This window comes from Lonchura striata, chromosome 5 (genome assembly GCF_050655825.1).
Source record: "Lonchura striata isolate lonStrDom1 chromosome 5, ASM5065582v1, whole genome shotgun sequence".
Lineage (NCBI taxonomy): Eukaryota > Metazoa > Chordata > Aves > Passeriformes > Estrildidae > Lonchura > Lonchura striata.
The window spans coordinates 33077903-33100417 of record NC_140707.1 but is presented as its reverse complement, the minus strand read 5'-3'; the positions used below and the strand labels follow the sequence as shown (position 1 = coordinate 33100417).

The following is a 22515-nucleotide window of genomic DNA, read 5'->3' as shown; positions in this document are numbered from 1 at the left end:
AAGAATGTAAAGGAATAATACTGCTAGATGCAAAGGAATAGAGGAATAATACTCAACGCTAATTTTTAATGGAAGTTTCTGCTCTGGCCACTCCGATAAATCCTTTCATTTACTGGAAACAAGACTCTGGTAAATGTATAAAAAGTAAGTTACATTTGGCCTTGAGACACAAGGGCTTGGAAACTGTATCATGCCTAACAGACACAATTATTTTTTACCCCCTTCCAAAACTTTCTTGAGCTTCCATGTTGGACCCTTAAATAAGCAAACACAAAGTAAAACTTTCATTACAGTTTACTTATACTAGGCAAATATGCTTCTAAAACAACTACTTAAAAACATCTTCAAAGTCTCCATTACAACACTACCTAACCTTAGAACAAATAAAACAAAGCTGTTAAAATATTTCTTCAAATAGGAAGTCAAGCCTGCATTTATCATGCATTCAAAAAGAGCCCTCAGGTACTTTGCTATCTTTTGGATGTTTAACGTTTCAGCAAATAGTTGCTTCATTTTTGTTCATCCTCACTAGACAGATGAGTTCAATCCTTGACACACCAGGCACTGAGGCTGGCTGCTGGTTCAGCTGACCAGTACTGGCCACCACAGCTCCAAGGGACTGACTTCACACATTACACCTGCCTGTTTACAAGACTAAAACCCTCTAAAGTTAGAAACTATTCAGGACAAAAGACCAGGCCCAAATATATTCCATTTTTCTTTTGACCCAGATTTTCTAACAGGCTGAGCTACTGTTGTGGCAGGCAGTGGGTAGACCAGCAGAACTCTCTGGTGGCAGAGCCACAGGTGGCCCCAGAAGGATGGTGCATGTCCCTTCTCCTGCCCACTCACTGACTGACATGCTGCCACAGCCTCACGTGTCTGCTGGACTAAGGGAGTGGGGGACTGACTGGACATATGGGTTTCACCCTGGGCTGATGACCAAATACTCAATTTCATCATGCTCTATTAGAACAATTTACATTGTTCAGAATGCCCTTAGATCCAAAATCTTCTATTCACTCACTGACTTTCTGTTTCTCAAATTCCATACTGTTGAGGGCTGCTAGAAATGACAGAGAAATAAACTGACTTGTTTCCTTCCTGACACCTTTTCCCAAAACTCCATTAGATCTAACTGGGGTTACCTTTTGGATACCAGGAAGCAGTACCTCATTTATTCTTAAGGCTGATAAATAAATAAGTGCTGTATAGTTTGGGGACCATCTACAAGGTTAGAAAACAATTGCCTAAAATGTCAAACTTGCTTGTCTGTGGTTAGGCTCCTAAACTAGGCAGCAGGAAAGGCAAGCCAATACAAAAAAACATTGTAAATCAAATAATTATTTACTATAATATACACACAGATACTACAGCCACCTATGAAAGAAAACACTATTTTTAGCTCTGTAATTAAGCAAGTGGATTTAAGGGTAATTAACCAAGTGGTTAAGAAAATGTGGATAATGAGGTTAGCAGGTATTGGCCCACGTTTGCTTTACCACTACAGAATGGGGCAAAAAAAAAAATCTCTTCTGATGGTTAGACACTTCAGATATGTGTTCTTAACTTCTCAGTCCCTGTGCCAGGGACATTACAGTCTGACTCCAAATAAAAATCGTGACATGAAGTGATCACCAAAATAATTTTGACCTTCAAGGACAAATGAAAATAGAAAAAAACAGCAAAATTAATCTGCCATTTTTTCCCATTGAGGGTTAGATGATGGCTATCCCCTAGATATTAAAAAAAAAAAATCTATATATACTTGAGCATAAAGAGGAGACCTCTGCAACACAACTCCTCCCATGTATTACCTTGTGGACATGTGCCTACCTAACAGATGCACAAAGCCACAGTAAAACTACACAAAACATGGTTTTCTTCTATATGATGATAATGAATAAAATGTACACAGTTACACATGCACACACACACACACACACACACACACACACACAGAGAAATCCTGACAGCTGTTACCCTCAAATAAACAAGGCTACTGAAGGGACTGATGCAATTCCTATTCAGTTAAAAAACAGCCCTTAATTTCAGTGGGATTTGGATCAGATTTGGTAAAATCTCATAAGGACTAGATATGCACTCTATAGACAGGTATGATCAAACATATTTTTAAAGCAACTCTTTGTGAAATTCCTCTCCAGCATAGCTGTTTCACTGTATAGGATAAATATATTGCATTTTCATGAACAAATTAAAATTCTATGATTCTAACCAAATGTCTTAAAAACAAATTACTTAAGGACAGATTAATTTGATTCAGTTTGTAATTCTAAGTTGCTATGTGTTTCCTGTATTTTTAATGCACATATGCCTACATATATGCACATAAACCTCGTCCTCCACATACAGAGTTCTTCTCTACCAGGTTAAATCTATACAAGGAATTCCTCTAAAAGGAATGAACCAAGAGACTGATTTACTTAATAAGAGTGAAAAGCAATGACCATTATTTAACTGAGAAAATGTTAGCTAAAATTTCACCTCTGGAGCATGGGGGGTAGAGGGGGACAAGCTTATGTGGTACCAATGACTTAGGCAATGTATGGGCAGGGAGCAGACAGACCATGGACTTTTATACATCAGAACACCCAAATTAATCTGAAAATAAAAAATAAAGATGAAATGCAATGTTACTTTATGCAGAACAATGTTTTCTTCCATTTCAACCTCATCAGAATTTTCTGATTTTTTTTCCAGATTGCTTTTCTTGCATGTTATATCTGCTTAAATTTGGGCAGAATTAAAATACCTCAACCATGAGTTTCTATTGTACAGAAATAAATATCAACTGAAAAAAAAATGAAATGAATGAATATACCTCAAAAAAAAAAGAAGTCAACTTCAGAATAAGAAATTTTATCACTCTTGAACAAGTACCTTTTGTATACACGTCTAAAGGAGTTTTACTAATGGTCTCACTGTAGGAGCAGAACTGGTTCCATAATCTCAGAAACCATATGGGAAAGTAAATGAAGGTATTATGCAAAAAGATATAGTATAGCAGGTTACAAGGGTTTCTGCATTCATGTTCATTTGGGAATCTTTAAACCTATTGGCATGACAGTACCTGGTAGCATTTTGTTTACTGAATGCTAAACTCCAGGATCTCCATTCTCAATTTAGGAGCTGCATTATACATACATTTTTAAAGCCCATTACATTGAGAAAGGCTTAGTATGACTATGAATAATCAGAGAAGGAAACAAGAAAGGTAGAAATAGTTTGTGTGATACAAGTTTGGAAGGTCTCTGTTCAGTTGCCAGGCAATAATTGTTAGTGATTATTTAAAAAAAAAATAAAAATTAAAAAATAAAAAATAAAAGAAAATACCACTACTCTTTTATTTTGACAACTTAATCAGAAAGGACATAGAAACTCAAATATTCCTCTCAGGCTTTGAATAGTCCCTCTGCTCTGAAGTAGATGTAGCATGGAGCAGTGAATTAATAAAGCCAGAATATCTATTGCTAATAGGTTTACCAAGCAGGGGAATAGATAACAAATCACACAATGCCAGAAGTGCATCCTATGTAAATTGTTCAAACTGACAAAAAATAGACTTTCACAGGGACAAGGCTCCTTTGAGGGGGGCTGTAAGGTCTTTGTCCTACTTCTGTAACTGGACAATTAAAAGTAAAGCAGAATTAAAGAGAGCTTGATTTTCAACACAAGCCAGGTATTTTTACCCATTGTGAAAAGGAAGAGGAAAAAAAAAATCTCAGATGCAGCAGTGCAAAACAAAAGGCCTTTCCCTGCAAGCATCTATATCTCTTTGCAGGATTTACTGCTCTGAGGGGCCCTGTTGTGGTCAGGCTAAGTCCTGTTAGAAACCTGCTTGAAGGAGGAAAGCCCTTGCTGGACTAAGATACAGTTACTTTTCTCCAGAAGCAGCTGCTGGGTTTGGAAGCTTTGAATTGCAACAGACTGCTGCTAAATGCAAAGAGCCAAAAAATATTTTCTTGACTAAATAGTTAAAATTAGTGTTAAAAAACCACCTGAATGAAAGTTGCAGAAATGTAGGCAGTCACTGGTCAATAAACATTATTTTTTAAAATGTCCTTGACTCCACAAACTGTGATATAATAAAATAGTCTGCCCTGTACTTCAGCATAATTAATACCGAATAGGCCATTAAAAAGTTAGTAAATATTTATGAAATGAACTATAATTTTCTTAGTGTACATTAAAACCTCTGGACCAGTAAACCATCTTCAAATTTTTGCAAAACTTTTAACTATCAAGAAAGGGATCACATTTTGCCTTTATTACTTCTACTATGGATTTGCATGTACCTGTTTTTGAGGATATGTCCATAGGTGCACACACACATCTATCTAAGCACATAGAAACTAAGCACATTCACAACTACTGGGTAAGAAAAACTAAATAAGTAAAAAAAGCACCTTGTATAATTGTTATAATAAGTTAAAACTATTGTATAAATTTTAAATTATTATGCAAAAAGTCATAATTTCTGATAATATTTTTTTTAAAGAGCAAAACAAGAAAACACTTGGAGAAACTAAAAAAAAAAGCAAACAAACAAGGGGAAATCCTGATTTCCCCTTTTATAGGCTCTTTATTGTTGCATTTCATTTAGTTTGGCCAGTAAAAAAAAACCCAACAACCTAAAAAAGCAATTGTTTATCTTTCTATCCTAGACATATAGGTTCCTTGCTGTCATGTACTAATAAAAATCAGCTGCTTTTGGTTTTTAACATTAACTATAAAGTGTTTTAATTTAATTGAAACACAAAAGATAGTTGGAGGTTTTTTCTTTTCCTTTTCACAAACATGCTTCTAAATTTTTTTTTTTATAAAAACACGGGACTTTAAAAAGTCATTGCCATAGGTCCTTCAAGATTACTCTGAGGGTCAGTCTCCAACAGAATGTCCCTTATACTGCAAGCCTGATGACCAGAGCTCCCAAATGTTTCAGCTGCATGACTTGGCATCCTGGTTTTTTAAGTCATGCTATACACGAGTTCTTCAACCTCTTAATAAAGCCTAGAGATGAAGGTGTGGGAGGCCTGCCAGTATATGGACTCAAACAGTTCAGAGTAGAAATCAGTATTGCAAAGTTGGGGTTTTTCTATTCCTTCTGTTTTTCTTAATTTGGTTCAGTTAGGATGGCCTTTTGCTACAACTGCATGATAAAAACATATGCACGTGAACATACACACAGTTAATTACAGAACTCTATATAAAAATGTGTAATACATGCCAATGAATCTTATTTTTGTGTAATGGATTCTTCCTTCCCATTATTTCTGGCCTCAGCTGGTCATAAAGCAAGGAGCATGTGTTCCCCTCTATGCCTTGTAACTTCCATCCTCATCTGCAACATACTGCAGATGGATAACCCATTTCTAAACTGCCTGCAAAGTCCACATCAGCCCTATGCAACAGGCACAGCAGCATACACCTCTCTAATTTACCTACAGAGCAATTAAGGTGAGGAAGCCTCACACTAAACTCAGTAGGTGAGGGGAAGATTTCTCACACTTACGTTGACAGGCCCTGATGTCTGTGCGCTCTGCATCCGTGATGAACATTGTAAATGTTCAAGTGCCCAAAAACAGTGGCCAAGCCAGCTACTGACCTACTGATGTCTGTTAAACTGGCTGCTCAGGCTCACTCCTCTACCTTCCACCCTGACTCCAAATTTTCACCTCCTGTGTTCATCAGGAGTACTCATCTTGTGTGCATTGTAGGGAATAAGGTGGGATGAGCAGTGTAGCACGGGAATCAGCTGAGGGCCTTTTCCAGGAACAGGTGCCATGGAGGTAGGTAAAAATCTGGGAGACACAATGGAAGGAAAACAGAGAGACGGTGTGCATGTGTCTGAGTTGGGACAGAGAAGAACTAAAAATGAAATAAAAATAAGGGAAACCCAGGAAATAAAAAAAATTAAAAAAAAAAATGAGGGAGGATTGAAAGAGAAAAATGGGTAACCTCTTGCCATGTTTCCATCATGAGCTGCATTTAGCCATTTCTCTACCTGTGCCATATCATGCTTCCCCAGCAGATGTTCCTGTGAGGGTAAGGAGAGTGACTGAGAGGCGTTGCTTTGACGAGGATGAGTCTGGGAACCAACAGTGGATAAATCTTTTTTAAAAGCCTACCTGTCATTCTGCTAATTTGTTTCTTTTTTGGCTTCACAAATCCTGATTTGAAAGGAAAAGAGAGTTACTAAATATATTGTCAGAAAACAGCACCCCCCAAAATTATGTCATCTGTCCCTCTCTTTCTACCACTTTGAGAAGAAATCCCAATTTCCAACCAGAAATTATGCCTTACACTTGGGACACATGGGCAGGAGACTCTGAGGAGTGAGAGGCCACAGGAGCAGATCTATGACAAAGGCTGAGAACTGTGCCCAGGCAGGGAACTCCTCACTGCACCATCCTTGCACTGGAGATGGATCAACAAACAACAAATTAGCAGTGAGTATATGTTCACATCAAAACTAGCAAATGTATTGGCACAGTCAAGAACTTCTAACAGGTATGTCAAGATTTTTCACATCCTCTTAGCAGACAAATAGGCCTTCTCTTGAATCACTGGCCATTTTTAATGTTATAAAACACAGCATATGAACACATGCTGAAAAATATCTAAAATATAGCAATATAATTAAAGAGGTTTAGAAAGGAAACCAGAAAGTGATTGAGACCTGGCATCAGCTTGTCACTAAGGAAAAGGGCAGCTACACCAGACATGCAGAATTTTATTGAGTCACCAGACTTTCCAGAAAAGGAAAGACAAAGGCATTGAGATGTTTCTGTGATGGCTTTTATGCCTTTCTTTGGGTGTTTGCAGCTCACAGTACTTCTGTTAAATTAACACTACTGACTAAGTATTCTATGTATTGAGGTTAAATAACTGATCATGTCATGGCTGCTGGTGACTTGTCCCCAGCCCTTCTCTTAATTAACTGGCCTTTTTTTGTCTTTACTCCTCTCTTTCCAGAGTGGGACACCATGTGCCATCCACTCAGTGCAAGATCAAATGCACTCTCTTGTACACCACTTCCTTCTTTCCCTCATGTTTGGAGTGAGGGTGGACACCTGCATGGGTTGACTTACATCTGTACAGCTGGGACTGTGCTGTGATGAGCTGAACAACAGCACATGTTTTCCCAGTGCTTGTCCCAGTTCCTCTGTTGGAAAATAACCTTATTTCCTTCAGTAAAGCTATAAACTCAAGGGTGTGGTGGGCCTTGATTTGGCAATGCTTTCTGCCTCCCACATCTCTCTGGTAAAAACATTCACATGAGGGCAGATAATTTGAAGAGAATAAAATTGGAAGAATCACATTCTTTAAAAAGTATGTAATTTCTCCATGGCAGTGTCCCACTGCTTTCCATTTTTTCCTTCAACCATGCAATCATTTTGAAAAGGCATCATTTAAAACAATCAAATGCTCAGAAGAATTTTTTTTTTTTTTTTTTGCAACTCCCCTTTTCAGAGAGGTTTGCACACAAACTGAGAATTTTCAGGTTTCCCAGGCAAATGAACCTTGTCCACCTGGGAAGAAGCCCATGATAGCTTTACATTATTTAGTATGGCATTATTCCATGCTGTTTACTTATAGCTTGCTGAAAATAAGGGATGATGGAACACCTTTTCCAGGGCACACCCTGAATTTATTCTTAGTAAATTGTTTACTATGTTCTTGGCCTAGAAACTCACAATTCTCTGAGCCCTTTTTAAAAAACTACTTGCCAACTTTCAACTGTGGGGAGAAGGTGACAATAATCCCTTCAATCCTTCCACTGCCGAGCAAAGGGGGCGACTTCAGAAGACAACCTGGCCACCTCCCGGGAGAGAGAGCTGCTGCAATGGGAGAGCATGGATTTGTCAAATTCAGAGAATGGGCTTTGGGGATGAGGGAATAATCCTCTAATAAAATAAACAGAAAATTAAATTCACCTCCCTTTTCCTCTCACATGTCTCCCATCTATGCCTGCCTGGAAGAGAACAACGTGGTGCCTAGACATTAGCACCGAAAACACCACAACTCATTGACAGACACACGGGTCACATTTCTTCTCTGGCTCGACTCGAGGGAATCATCTCTTTTCTCCTGCAGAAGTTAATGCTGCATCCTGGTGACTAGCATAAGTACCATCAGTGCCCGAATGCCTGTCCTTGTCACCACACTTATGTCACCACAGCCTGTGACTACTTGCACACGGACAGGAACATGGGTCACGGGAAGCACTTGAGCTGTGCTGGAGTTTGGACTGTGGCTACGTGGAGTAGATGGTGTCTCCTAACCCCAGAGAGGTTTTGCAGAGACTAAAGACGTATTAGAAATGAGACTCATATCATGCTACTACCATGATGCATTTCTCCATCTGCACATAGAAAAATTAATAAAGCATCTTCTATCATCCTTCCAAACCTATCTGAACAACAGCATCAAATATGCTATAAAACACAGGTAGCACTTTGTAATTTAAGTGGAAAGATTGAATTTCTCAGGGACTACTTTTGTAACTCTCTTCTACAAGTTAAGAAGCTTGACTATCCAGAATTAAAACAAAGTGCTAGAAAAAAAATCCATTTTATATTCACATGCATATGTATTTTTTGTGCATGCATGCAGCCAACCCTGTGCCTGTGTGTGCTGCTCTGAACAGTACTTGGTCACTTACACAGAAAATTGAATGTATTTAAATAAGGTGCAGCTTCTTTCTGCTCCAAACAAAGGCCATGGGTAATGTTACTCTTTTCTGGTTATATTTACAAATGGAAATGGATTATATTTACAAACAGAAACAGCATTGTGTCATTTCAGACTAAGTTTGGCTGCTGCAGTGCTCCTCTCTGAACTTTGGTAAGTCTGCATGCTGTATTTTCCCCCAGACTATATATCACGTCTGCAGTACCATAAATCTGCCAACCTTTTCTACCATTGCTACTGCTAATTAGGCTTCACTCAGGTTTCACTCTTGTACTCCCTAAGTTAGACAAACACAGTGTGTCAACTAAGCATGCTGCAAGCACTACTACCTGCATAACTGTTATCAGGGCACTTCCACTGGCCATGCTAAACCAGGGATGACAACACTGGGAACAGTTTGACAAAACACGCTTCTGTGGACACTGCCAGTGAGTCAACAAACCCTATTTAGTATTCCATAATTAGTTCCCATAAAATATTTCAGAAAGAGATATAAGAAGTTTTAGTTCTTTCTGGGGGGGAGGGGGGATGGAGAGCCAGCAACATGACACTAACCAAATTAACATGCCCTGTAGTAGAAAAGCTGAAAGATACTTATTTTAATTTATAGGAAAAGCCCCTTTAGACATATATGTTAAAACATCTAGTGTTAGGCCTGATAGTTAGTGAAAGTTACATGAAAAACAACCACTACACAACTTGTCTGAAAATATAACATTACAAATAAAAGGTAATTTACATGAGTCCTTTATAAGAGCAATCTCTATATCCAGAAATGAGATGGCAGCATACTACAGCTAATCCAAATATTATAGCTAAATATATTTGTGGTAACACATCTTAAAGAGAAGGAATGAGAACTGATGTGCAGATGATCTGTAAAAGACTCAAATACTAATAAAAACTGGGGAGAAGGAGGAGAGAAGGAGGATGGGGTAAGAGTGTTAAATCATTATTTCATGAGGCCCATATTCACAAAGCAATTTTTTACAGATGGTTGGAGGTATTTCTCAGCCCTTTACTGACAGGAATACAGGAGGCTCTGAGGTCTTAAGCAGCAATTCTATACATAGGCCCTCAGCCTTTATATAATTGTATTAAGTGCAGTAACAGACATAAATTAACAGGCACTGACCCCCCAGTCCTAGCAATGTATGTCTTGACCTTTTAAGAAACCTCAAGAGCAGTACTAGTTTAGTATTCGATACATCCTCTTTCGGGGGAGATTAAATGCTGGTCTAGGAGTTGCATGTACTCGAGGCTCTAGCAGGCCTTACACATCTTTGGCTATGAGAAGCTGCTTTTCTTTCATATCTTTAAGTAAGCAGAGTTTGTCTACTTTGGTTGCAAACAAGCTGATACCAGTAAAGCACAGCTAAGCTTTATGGGTCCTAACAGAGTGTTTGATGTAAGACAGGTGGCAGGTTAGGAGCCCCTAACCTCTGAAGACATCTGCCCATAGTGGCAGCTTTCTGAAGGAAGATACTTTTGTTGTTTTTCAGCAACTTGTCCACTGCAATTTGTGGGCAGATAACGTCCATCAAGAAATTAGATGCCAAAATAAAAAAGACAAAAATGGACTTCTTACAAAAATCCTTCCTATGTATTTCATTTACTCATAAATTGAATTTAAAATATGAAAAATGAATTTAAAATTCAAAATATAAAAAGACCTTTCTGTAGTTAATTATCTGTAAACTTTTCATTTTGTAACTGGAACATACTTTGCCTTTCTCTAAAATTGCCACGTCTGAAAACAGAGCAAGGGACAATGGGTAAACCCGACTGAAACAAGGATATGTTTGGTTGTTTTACTGGGAGAGGGTCCTTTTGCTTTTAAAACATGTGCTATCAATTAATTTGCCTCACAATTTTCTACCTCATGACTATAGTGGTAGGCAGTAATTAGTACTAGCTGTCTCAAGGATGGTGGATTAAAAAAAAAAGAAGAAACAAGAAAGAAATCTACCAGACAAAAACTACGAGAACTGCAAATGCTGGACAATACATTTAACTGTGAAGTGGAAGAGTGTTAACTAGTGAATGAAAAAGGAAAGATGAGGGAAGTAAGGAGATTTTAGGCAATGCTCACTAACTCTTTTCCTTCCCCACTGTCTTAAGACGACAGGTTTCACTAGAAATCAACACGACGGCCTGTTCATATGTAATTTGTATCAACTTTACCTGGATTTGCCCCTCTGTTTCAATGCCTTGACCTCCCTTCTGCCATCCTGAGCTTTCTCCCACGTGGGATGAGGCTGTCGGCTGTGCCTGGGGGCAGCAGGTGCTGCCTGGAGCCCTGTCGGTGCTGGGGTCGGGGGCGGCTGTGTCCCAGCGCTGTGTGAGGCCAAGCCCGGCTGTAACCAGCGCCGGGGTCCGAGGGAGCAGCAGCCGGGAACTCGGACGATTCCCTGGCTGTCGGGAGTGAGGAATCCCGGGGTGCGGGGAAAGCCCGTCGCTTCTCTCACCTGCCCGCGGCCCTCGCTGCTCCCGCGGCACCTCTGGCCTCGACGGCGCGGCCGCACCTGCGGGAAAGGCAGAGGGAGAGGCGGGTTAATCGCGCCGGAGCGGCTCCGCAGGGCGCTCCGCTCCGCCCCGGCTCACCTGGCTGCGGCCTGCCCCGAAGCGGCGAGGGGAGCGGAGCCTGGCTCACGGCCCCACCCGGACGTGCCTATCACCCCTGGGGATGTATATATACACACACACACACGCACACATACAGGCTACCAGAGAGGAGCCCCTCCAGCTGCCTCAGGCCCAGACCCGGCACAGCACGTCGGGGGAGGCGAGGCCAGGCCGGGACGCGGCTTGGCGGGGCCGGGCAAGAGCCGGGCGGCGGGAGGAGAGGGCCGGGGCTGCCCCGGGGCCCTGCCGCGGGTGGTGCCCGGCCGGGTGCGGCAGCGGCCCGGGCCGCCCGACGTGTGCGAGGCTCTGCAGCGGGCAGGAACCTGCGAGGAGCGAGGGCGCGGGGCAGGGAGCGGGCCAGGGCGGCTGGCCAGAGGCGCCCTGTGGAGCCCGGCCAGGGGCAGCCCCCAGCAGAAGGGAGCGGCTCCCGCTCCGCCCGCAGCAGCCGCAGCCCTGAGCATGGCAGCAACAGTTGGCTGGCAAGGTAAAGAGACGGGGAGCTGCACCAGCGTGGCTCGGGTTTCCCTTCGCGCCTGAGCTGCCCCCCCAAATCACTCCTGGTCTCCATGCTCTTGAGGGACGACAGGAGGCAGGGAACAGAGAGGATTTTTTTTAGCCTTAGCTTGGCTGATCCCTCTTATCACATCTCTTCTTTTTTTCCCAAGTTCCCTCTACCTTGTCTCTCCCTTTAGAATATGCTCACATGAATAAAACCCACGTAAAGATGTTTGCTGGCCACCGGAAAGTACAAACGTCTTTTTTTTCTCTAAATAGAAGAGGATAAATAATTATGAAAATGCGAGTCTACTTAAAAGGTATTGTGACCCTTCCACCTTTGTTTTCATCAAGCTAGCTAGTGCTCAAGCTACGTGTCCTGAGCAAGAAGGAGGGAAGGGAGCAATGACGTGCTTTTGCTCTGCTTTCTTTTCTCACTTGTCCCTTAGCCAGCCTTTTACTCTTTTCCAAAGTGCGAGCAAGTCTTCAAAATATCTTTTATTTCTCGAGAAATAGTAACTCTTAGATTGTGGTCCTCACCCGATCTCTCCAATGCAGGCTTCCCTGAAATGCAAGATCAGCCCTTTCTCAGCCGGGTCTCCCTCCGTGCGGCTGTCGAGGGGGGGCAGATGGGAGAGCCCTTGTGTTTTCTAACAGCTGAGACATTAGATCGCACCCCCACATCCTTTTTATTCTACAGCCGGGCGAACCATAGGCCCCTGTGTTGCGTCAAGCGGCCACTCTGCTACCAACTTGCTGCTTAGATCTTGTCTCTTTCACGAGGCTGATCTGCACGGACAGATCTGCGCTTAATCGTTCCTTCTTTTGGGGGGCGGCAGGCAAGGGAGGATTTCTCTTTGCTATTTATTTCTTGCCCACGGAATCCGGGCTGGTAATTACTGCAAAGAGAGGGAAAATGCAGCTTCCCTAACTCCTGCCTGAGATGCTCTCAGTGCTGTGTTCATGCACAAGGCAGTTTCAGAACCACAGAGCTGGTGCTGATGCTGCTTTGCTCGCTTGCAATCACCTCGTCCAAAAGCATCGCCTCGGCTGGGTTTTCCCTCGGATTCTGCCTTTTTTACCCTTTTGGGGGGCACTAGTTTTTGCGGAAAGAGTGAGTGGAGATATCACCGGACTGCAAGTTGCTTAAAATCAGGTTGGAAGTGGGCAGGGGGGAGGGAGGCGCCTTTGGCAAGCGCTTCCATGGTGCATCTCCTGCTAACTGGGGTCTCCCCCAAACCGCGGCGGATCCGTGCACCTCCCCCTCCTCCTCCTCCCTCCCTATTATTTATAGGGTGATCCCAGTAAATCCCACCCTCCCCACCTCGAAATAAACCGAGGCTCACGATTACAGAGCATTTAATGAATCGCTCCGAATACATTTTTTTTTATGAATTAATCTCGATCAACTAGGACACCCATATTTTCAAACACGGCTATGCCCTGGAAGGAGGGGGGGTCGGTGGGGGGATGGGGGTCGGTGAGGATAGGAGAACTTTTAGGAAGTTTTATTCTATTTTTATTTTTTCATTAATGAAATAAAAAAACACCATACAGTTATCCGAATAAACGTGTGATTTGCTCCTTTAGGCAAAAGTCGATTAAAAAGTTAGGCGACGGGGAATATTTGGACGTCTGGGGGACGAAGCGGAGAAGGAAAGGGGGGAAAGGGTGTTTATTTCTCTCACTACATATATATCTAGAGACACATATATACACTCACAGCGGGAGGTGGGGTTGGGGAGGGTGGGTTGGACGGGGGAAAGGGAAAGGTGCCAGGAATTAATAATAGAAGCCCACAGAGTCTAGATAAGTCCAAGGCTCGGCGATCGCAGCTGCTGCTCCTTCGGCGAATGCGCCCTCCGCGAATGCTTTTTGGGGTAAGGGCTTCCCGGGTAGGTAGTTATGTACAGCAAGCCCAGACCGCAAAAAGATTCGCGAAGGACAAAGTCTCCCGCGGCTTCCTACATCCATCCATCCGGCTGCCACCATAATATCCACAGGACCCACGGGCGATCGGCTCCGCCGTCCCCCGCCACGCCGGGTCCCCACCCCCCATGTCCGCCAAGTCCCGTTCCGAAACCCAGGACCCCGCCGGGGCGAGGCGGCGCTGGGAGGGAAGGGGGGTGTCCTGCCACCCCCCTCCCCCCCGCGGCGGGCCGGCGGCGCGGGGCCGCGGGAGCGTGGCGGAGCGCGGCGTGTCCGCGGCCCCGCTCCGCGCGGAGGCTCCGGCGCTGGGCACGGGCGCTGCGTAAAGAGAAAACTCTCCCCCCTGAGCGCTAAATAAATAGAGAGCAGGCGGGCCTCTCATTGGTGCGGGCTAAAATCGTCACCCACCAATCAGCGGGCGCCTCACACTGCCTCGCTCGGCTTTTTTTTTTTTTTTTTTTCCTCTCCTTTTTTTTTTTTTTTTCTTTCCTTTTTTTTCCCGAAAGGGGGAGAGGAGAGAAGAGCGAGAGGGAAGGATGGATGGATAGAAGGAAGGATGGGGGAAGAAAAAAAAAAAGAGGAAAAAAAGGCCCTCTCCATGTTCAATTAGTCACCAAATCCTCGACAAGAACACGTCCAAGAGTGCGGCTGGCCCAGCCCAGATCCCTTCTCGCTTCTGCGGCTCCCCGAGCCCCTCTCCGGGAATCCTCCGCCAAAGGGGCGCCGTTAAGCTAAGGACCAGCCCCGCCGCGGGCTACCCCGGGCGCAGAGCCGCTGGTCCCCCCGGCGGGGGCGCCCCAGGCCGCCCGCCACCTCGCGGCGGGCAGCCGGGGACACGGGGACCTGCCGCTGCCTTCTCCCCTATTCCTCCCGCCTCAGCGCGGGGACCCAGCCAGACCCGAGGGGCGACCCTTCCGGGTCGGCGGGGGACGCGGGTCGTCCCCTCCCCTCCACTCCTCAGCGCCGTCCTGGGCGCTGAGCCACCTGCCACCGCCGCCGGCGAGGACACCCGCTTGCTAAAAGTTTCCAGGACGTGTCACTGAACTCCAGAGGTCTTCTCCTGAAAGCCTGCGGGGAACCAGAGGCCCCGCCAGTGCCCGGCGGCAACGGGAGCAAGACAAACACACGTCCGCCTCGCGGCCCGCCCGCCCGCCGGGATCCCGAACGAGCTGGGGCAGTGACCCGCGGGGGACCGAGGGGACTCGCATCCCGGCCCGAACTCCAGAACTTGCAGTTCCACCACTGCCCCGCGGCGGCAAAGGGTCCCGCGCGAGCGGCACGGGAAACCCACGCGTGACGCCCCCGCGCGCGTCCCTCCCGCATGGCCGCAGCTCCCTCCCGACGCTGCTGCCCGCCGGCGGCACGACGCCCCGCGCCTCCCGAGCCCCCGGCGAGACCAGCGGCAGCGGCGCGACGGAGCGGAGCGGAGCGGAGCGCAGGCAGGACGGACAGGGCGGCCGGGGCAGCGCAGGCAGCAGAAGTTTGAAAACCTCCGACACTTACCTGGCCGAGCGCGTCCCTGGCCGCTCCGGGGAGTCCCGCGCGAGGTGCAACCATCACCAACAGTGTTTTGGTGTTTTTTGGTGTTTTTGGTTTTTTTTTGGAAAGCCCAAAAGCAAAGCGTCCCTTTCTTCAGGTGTGTATATAAGTTACTGTACTGTGTGGGAGGGTCACGATCTCACTAGGTGCAGAAGATTCCCCAGGATTAACCCCTCCTCTCCCTACCCCTTCTGCAACTTGTTGAGGATTTTATACACACACGCGCGCAGGCACGGGCACACGGGCACACACACACACACACGGACGGGAGAGCAAGGAGAAAGCGAGCTCCGCGGAGTCCGGCTGCCCCCCGACGCCGTTGTGATTGGATGGTCTTTTCATGGAGAGGGGACGTCTCAAGTCGAAGTCACGATTTCTCCTCAGTTTGGAACCATCTGTGACTGGAGCCATGACGCAGCCAGAGCACATTACTCACTTTTACAGTCACGACTTGGAAATCCGTGCAGTTTCCAACCAAAATTACACCGCCACCATTGAATTATTTAATAGGATCCAGTTAAGGGTAATCTTATGCATTGTGTCAAGTGAGGCAACGATCTAGGAGGGGAGGGCTGGGAAGGCGAGGGAGGGGGCGAGGAAGGAGGGCATTTCTTGTTTTTAATGCCTGTTTTGTAGAGGTATATTAAGAGTTGCAATGATTGGCTACACGTGTTGTAAGGGGTTTTTTTTTTCTTGCTTTAAAAAAGCAACCAAAAAAAAAAATAGATATCTGGTCCGCTTGTAAATACGACCACGCAAGCTCGGGGAAGGGACGGTTTAGACATTAAGAGGAGCCGTGGGTGGAGTACCGTGCTGTGAATTCAGGCGCTGGTGTTTGATTAATTGCAAGAAATTATGTCTTTTGTATGCCTAGATTAGAGCCATTGCATGCGGTCTTGGCCAGGAGGTGCTCTCACCCCAGCCCAGTGTACTGTGCTATACTGATGTTCATGGCTGCACCATGCCATTGTCTGCAGGATCCGCAATTGTTGCTGGGCTTTGTGTGGTAGGTGCACCATTTTCTAAGCTTGCTTTTACTGCGAGGCCATGGCTAAACGTGCTCCGGGAGAAGCTTCTTCCTTGGTTATTGTCTGCCTCGTGCGTTTTTCATCCTTTGCAGGTCTCAGTCTGCGGCTAAGCCCCCTTCCACGGCGGTTTCGGAGGGGATACCATTGTCCGGGATAACGCGATGTTGCATGTGAGTGCCAGACGGTGTTTCCTCGTCTTTTTTAATGCAATCTGATGACATGCCTTTGCTAGCCGGAATGCCTGCGAACCTGCATGCTCGTAACCTAGCGAGAACTTCCCTGGCTCGCAGAAGCGGTGAGGGGGTGACCGGTGGTTGCAGCACCGAGGTAACCCTACATAGCTGCTCCGTATACACCACAACAATCCCCTACTACTTCGCCTCTAATTCAGTCATTTCACCAACTCCGCTGTTGAGGGTATGACTAAGGACGCGAAGGACGGGCAATAATAAAAACAGACGCTCGCACACACGCGATCTGCAGAAAGTGTGAGCACTTAGAGGGGAAAAATGAGGTGGGAGGAGAAGGGGTGAGTCCAAATAAAGCAACCTATAGCCTCTTATTTTGCGGAGCACCATCATCAGGTACAGGCTCTTTCAAACGCACGGGCGGGAAGGGCAGGCGGCGCCGGGCGGAGGAGCGGCGGCGGGGAAGCCGCCGCGGGAGCGGCGCTGCGGGCGGCGCAGCGCGGCCCCCGCCCGGCGGGCACCGGGGCCGGGACCGACTCCCACCCGTGGCGGGAGCGGCGGCGGCGGCGGCGGGTTCAGCACCGGGGCGCGGACAGCTCCCGGCGGCCGCCCTGCGGGGAGCGGCCGGCCTGCGCCCCCGGCCCCGCCGCCGCTCTGCCTCTCCCCCCGCGGAGGGCGAAAATAGAGGGGGGGGCGGGCAGGGAGAGGGGCTCAACAGCGCCGACAGAGAGAGAGAGAGAGTTGCAGCTCGCTATTGATTCAGAGATTTACCGACAGGGTGATTCCCCTTTCTGCAAGAATTCCCTCTGTCTGGGCTCCGGGCATGCACCAAATTCATTATGTAGACGAGTATATCCCTCTCGCTTTAGAGGAAAAGTAGAAAGGAAGGAAAAAATAATCCAGGCATGCATAAAATAAAGACAAGACTCACAGCCGCTCTCTGTATCATGCACAGGAAAGATCACTACTTACCCAAACGGGAACTCCTCGGTTAGGGGAGGGAGGGGGAGGAGGGGGAAAGAGGGGGGGCGTGGGGGGCGGGGGGGGGGGGGGAGAATCCAACAATTAATTTCCAGACAGGAGTTGGAAAAAAAAATACTGCGGTGATGTCCAGGTTTTCTTCCACCCGCGCTCGCTTTTTATACAAGTGCAACCCTCTGTCTATTTCTGGAACGCGATCAAAACCCTGATGCTATTTTTAGCAGGTACTGGGGAAAAAAATCCACACACAAAGGCATTTTTGCTGGAACGCTACGTCCAAAACATTAAATGTGCATTTAGTCTGCCCCCCTACAACCCAACAACCCCCAACCACTCACCCCCATACCCCAGCTTCTTTCTGCAACACCATCTACATTTGCTTTAGGTGCATCATTGCAGAGAAAAAAAAAAAAAGCCACAACAAAAACAAACAAACAAAACCCACACCAAACGACCCAAACTGACCGCCTTCCATGCTGTCCTATTGCACAAACCCCTAATCCACAGTTGTATTGAGTCTGTCTCTGTGCCTCTCTGCCTGTTGCCTTGCGAGCATTACTGTGTCTGTCTTCCTCCGGAGTCTTTATAAAGTGGGCTTTGCAAAAAACACAACCACCATGCACCAGTTTGCCATCATGCACAAATGTGGATTTCAGGCAGGGATGCTTGCTTTGCCAAGACATAGAGATGGTTTCATGTACTGAACTGCACCCAGCACCAAGAAGGGTTGTTTTTTAAAAAAATGCTTCCCTCCACACCCACTGCCTTTTCCCCCTTTAAAAAACCCTTTTCTTTGAAGAATAAAGGATCTATAAATATATATATGAAAAAAGGGGTGTGTGTGTTTGCGTTCTAGTAATTCACTACGAGGGGGGACTGGGGAAAAAAATAGAATCATTAGAGCTTGCAGGCTGCAAGGAGCCAGCCTGAGACTCCTTTGCAAGGCTGCGTCAGTTATCAGCTATTGACGTCACGTTCAGATTCTCCTCTTCAGAGGCTCTAGTTCATCATAAAAGATGTCTGTGCTTGGAGCTTTGTGCTTGCAGTAAGGCATTTCAATTCGAGGAAAAGAGTTAATTAGCAAGCCCCATATTTTGTGTAGTGCGGTTCTCTGTACAGTTGCACAAAAATCCTGAGGGGGCTGGGGCGGGGGGGAGGGGGGGGGGTCGGGGGGGCGATATGGTTTGGGGACAGGGAGATATTTCTTAGATATTTCTTAAAAACCACACGCATATCCCATGCAGAAGCACAGGCAGGGAGAGGAATCTGCATAGCCAGACCTTGCAAGAACATTACCCCCCGCCTTCGGCCCCCCGCCTCTCCAGCCCCCTTCTCGTGGTTACCAATTTTAACGAAAAGCAATTCGGAAACATAAGCCTGTTTTCTGAATATTTGTAAGGCAAACAGCATGGGGGTTGTTGAATATATTTTAGCATCCTCACTTTTTCTCTTTCCCTGTCACCCCCCCGCGCGCCCCCCCTCCCCATATCAACAACAACATCAGCAGCAAGTCCCCCTACCACTTTACACTTGTATTTGGCTACTGTAGCAAAAGACAGATATTGATAAAACCAGGATTAATTCTGTATATTTGTCAGGCAAACAGCCCCGTCTCCTAGAATGACGCAAATAACAGATTCTATGGCTCTGGCTTTCTATATTCTGCACCCACGCACTCTGCTTGGTCTCCCACGGAATCAGCTACAGAGAGCAATGATCCAGATTATACAGAGAAAGGGGTGGGGGAAAGGGAGAGAATATCAAATGAAATTGCAATTAAAAATTATAATGCTGCTATTGTCTGTACGCAAATGGCTAAACCTGAGCTAGCACAGTGGTACACACACAGACACGCACTCGCACCCCCGAGCCCCCCGCCTCAAACCCAGGCATCAATAGCAACCAGACAAAAGAGAATTGTCTTGCTGACAAATCCGGGGCTTATCTGGCCAAGAGAGGGATTTTCTTTAAGCACCACACCTTTCCCTGCTCCCATTAAGCAAAACACATCTCTGAAACGACCTCTCTTGCCACTAAGTGTGTGAAGAGGGGTCAATTAACAAATGCAGCCGGTGAGGGGAGGGCACCAGTAGCCCTTCCACAGTCCCAGAGGAGCTAATGAGGACCTTGAAGAGCAGATCGCCTTCCCTGTCTCCCAGTCAAAGGGATGCAGCTGTTTCTTAAAATGCCTAAAAAAAGGCAAGCGCAAAGGGCTGTTGCTATTTTTAAACACATCTCTCATTTGTTGGAAAATGGCACTAAAAGCATTAAACAACCTCCCTGCCCCGGGGACAGGCTCAGGCACATACACCAGCATCCCAGGGAAAGCCAAGGTTTATGGGACCATCTCTTCACCAGGTGAGAATATCCTACCATACCCTGCCCACCATCAGCCCTTTTCACACCTTGTGTGAAGAGAGAAGCAAGATGCTGGGACAATCAAGAAGCCAGTAAGTTATTTACTGTCTAATCTGTACACATACATTCCTTATTTATTAACTGACTTAATTATTACCAACTTCTTTTGCAGACAATGAATTTCCTAATGTCAATAAACTGCAATCAATGAGGTAAGGCTGTCTCCTCCTCTGTCTCAGCCACACAATGCCATTGCAAGCTATGGTAGTGTATAGTGATATAAGCAGCAGGGAGGGGGACATCACACACCTATATGAGATCACATCATAGGCACTGTCAGGCTTGGGGGGACAGATTAGGCATTTCAAAATGACTACACACACTCCCAGGTAGAAGTGAGCAGATCCATTTTCATTCACACATCTCTGGCATGCCAGCCACAAATTCATCTACCCAGGACTGGGACAGATGTTGTGCTTCAGAACTAGGAGAAAAACCCAATCTAAACCATGTTTTCACCATATACACCTGAGAAGTTGGCCTTTATAGTAGTAGCAGCCCAGAAGCCAGGAAGATGCAGAGAAATACCACTGTAGGGAAAAACCTCATACCAAGGACAGATCAAGACACCTCAAGAGCCCGGAGAGAGTGTCAGACACACAACATACTTTCTTTGAGGAGCTGCAACAAAGCTCATCCTGGATTAATAAAAACATTAGGGAACACAGGAGTCTGAGGATGGAGGAGTGCACACAAACTATGTTCAGTCACTCAGACCCAAGAGCTTTCAGATAACCCATGGCTTACTGTGGAAGGAAGGGATGATCATCTACTCTATTCCCTCCCACACCCCCCCGCCCCCCCCCAAATAACTTTGCATCTCTCCATAGTGTTCAATTCTGTGCGGATGAATGGAGGAAAGCTGTTCAGCTTTAGTTTTTCTCTGTCACGGAGAAAAGGGTATCAATCTGGTTGTGTACCAAGGATGATCTCTGAGGGAGGTCAGGGGTAGACATACTGGCAAGTCTTGCAGCTCCTGGACCTCAGGCCCTCTCCAGCCATAAAGATGCCTGGAATCCCCTCTCTGCTTCACATCCTGAGCAGCTCCTTGCAGTTACACGTGTGGGTTATTTAGGTTTAATTTTGGTTGTTTTTTTCTTTGTGTTGGGGATGGGGGGGGGGGTGCAAGTTTTTTGTGATTTTTTTTTTTGAGTTTTTTTCCCCCTAAGTTCTCTAGTCTTAGTGAAAGAAATGGATCTTCCTACTAACGGGCTTAACATGTTCTCACTGAAGTTGTAGTACCATCTTTCAGCCTTTCAGGTTTTCATAAAACCACCCTGCCTTCCTCTTTGCTCTCCCCTGTTTCTCTAGCCCAATGTATCATCTCCACCTCAGCAGAGCCATCTCCTGTCTTCCCTGACTGCTGCTAAAGGCTTAGTTGAAGTGACGTCCAGTGCCCAGAGAATCTCTCTCATGAAAAAAAAAAAAAAAAATGGAAGATATCCAAAATGAAAAAAAAATGCTTGGCAGGTGACCATGTACCAAACAGCAGTTCTCATTTCTCCTGATCATTAGAAGCACTAAAAAGAAAATCTATTTTCTATCTCGATATTTTAGTTATTAGCCATCTCATTTTTGAACAATTATGCCTCCCTGCCAATGAAGTCTTAATGAAAGCAATGGATCCTGCATGCTTTCTTCCTCTGTAAAGTGATACCTTACAGTGACCGGAGCAGCAGAGTCTCCACCAGCTGCAGGTACATGGCCTTTCATCTATAGCTACTGAAGATGCCAAAGGGGCAGCCCAGTTTCTAACACATATGCTCTACATATCAAACTGTCCTCACCCTTGGAAATTTCCCTTTCAGACTCTGCCCTGATGGATAATGCCCCATATTGGGATACTACTATTATTATTATTTACTATTATTATTAATAGTAAAACATTAGTGTGCACAAAATTGCTGCTCAAAACCAACTATGATCTGACACTTTAAAAGTAGTATACTTTGAAAATAAAACTATTTTAGTGGTATTAATAACTTTTTGGGGGTTTCATCCAGCAAATTCAAGGCATCACCTCCTTCTCAACTTGGCTTTGCTGTAGTTTGACAGTTACCTCCTCAGAGCCTTGGAGTTCTGCTCACCTTTAACCATTCAATAACATAATTGCTATAAAATATTCTCCTAACCCAGTCTTACTCCCACTAACATTTCAAGTCTGTTCTTGGCCTAGTTTACCCAAGCGGCTGAAAGACACATGATATGTCCCAAACATAAGAACAGAAGACAAACAGAAACAGAATGAAGTGCCACCAGGATATACTAGGATCTCACAAACTCACCTCATCTTTTTGAATAAAATTCATCTTGTGTCGGGTCAATCAATAACTTCTGCTAGTTAACTCTTGTTACAGGAAAATGTAGAATGTAGAAGAAAAAGCAATCATATTGAAATGGAAATAGAGCAACATCTATTCAACAATTTGCTGTTTTTTATAGGTGGTAGAGCATATGCTAGTGAAAGGACTGAAGAAGAGTAATTGCTAGTTAAAGCAGAGGATTAGAATCTAGATATTCCTCTTCCAATCACAAATTTGCTACAAGTATTGATTTGAAATTTCTCATGGAAAGGCCTTTTCCTTGAATAATTTTGA

General features: G+C 45.5%; 1 protein-coding gene and 1 long non-coding RNA gene across 4 annotated transcripts in view; one reads left to right on the top strand and one right to left on the bottom strand.

Moving 5' to 3' along the window:
• The window catches only part of LOC110472033 (uncharacterized), a 60633-nt gene extending 45245 nt beyond the window's left edge, over window positions 1–15388 (bottom strand). For 2 of the 3 annotated variants that reach the window (XM_077784222.2, XM_085580226.1), the window contains exons 1-2: window positions 15268–15388; window positions 10900–11240 (exon numbers count right to left, since the gene is read on the bottom strand). In XM_077784222.2, coding sequence (XP_077640348.1) covers window positions 10900–11240; window positions 15268–15321 — 395 coding nt within the window. In that variant the 5' untranslated portion in view covers window positions 15322–15388. The remainder of the gene's footprint in view (window positions 1–10899; window positions 11241–15267) is intronic. The other variant, XM_085580227.1, reaches the window with a different exon arrangement.
• Window positions 15389–15685: 297 nt separating this feature from the next.
• LOC144246488 (uncharacterized) lies at window positions 15686–18320 on the top strand. Its single transcript, XR_014955573.1, has 2 exons — window positions 15686–15826; window positions 16178–18320. It is a non-coding gene; the product is annotated as an uncharacterized LOC144246488 (long non-coding RNA).
• The last annotated feature ends 4195 nt before the right edge of the window (window positions 18321–22515 follow it).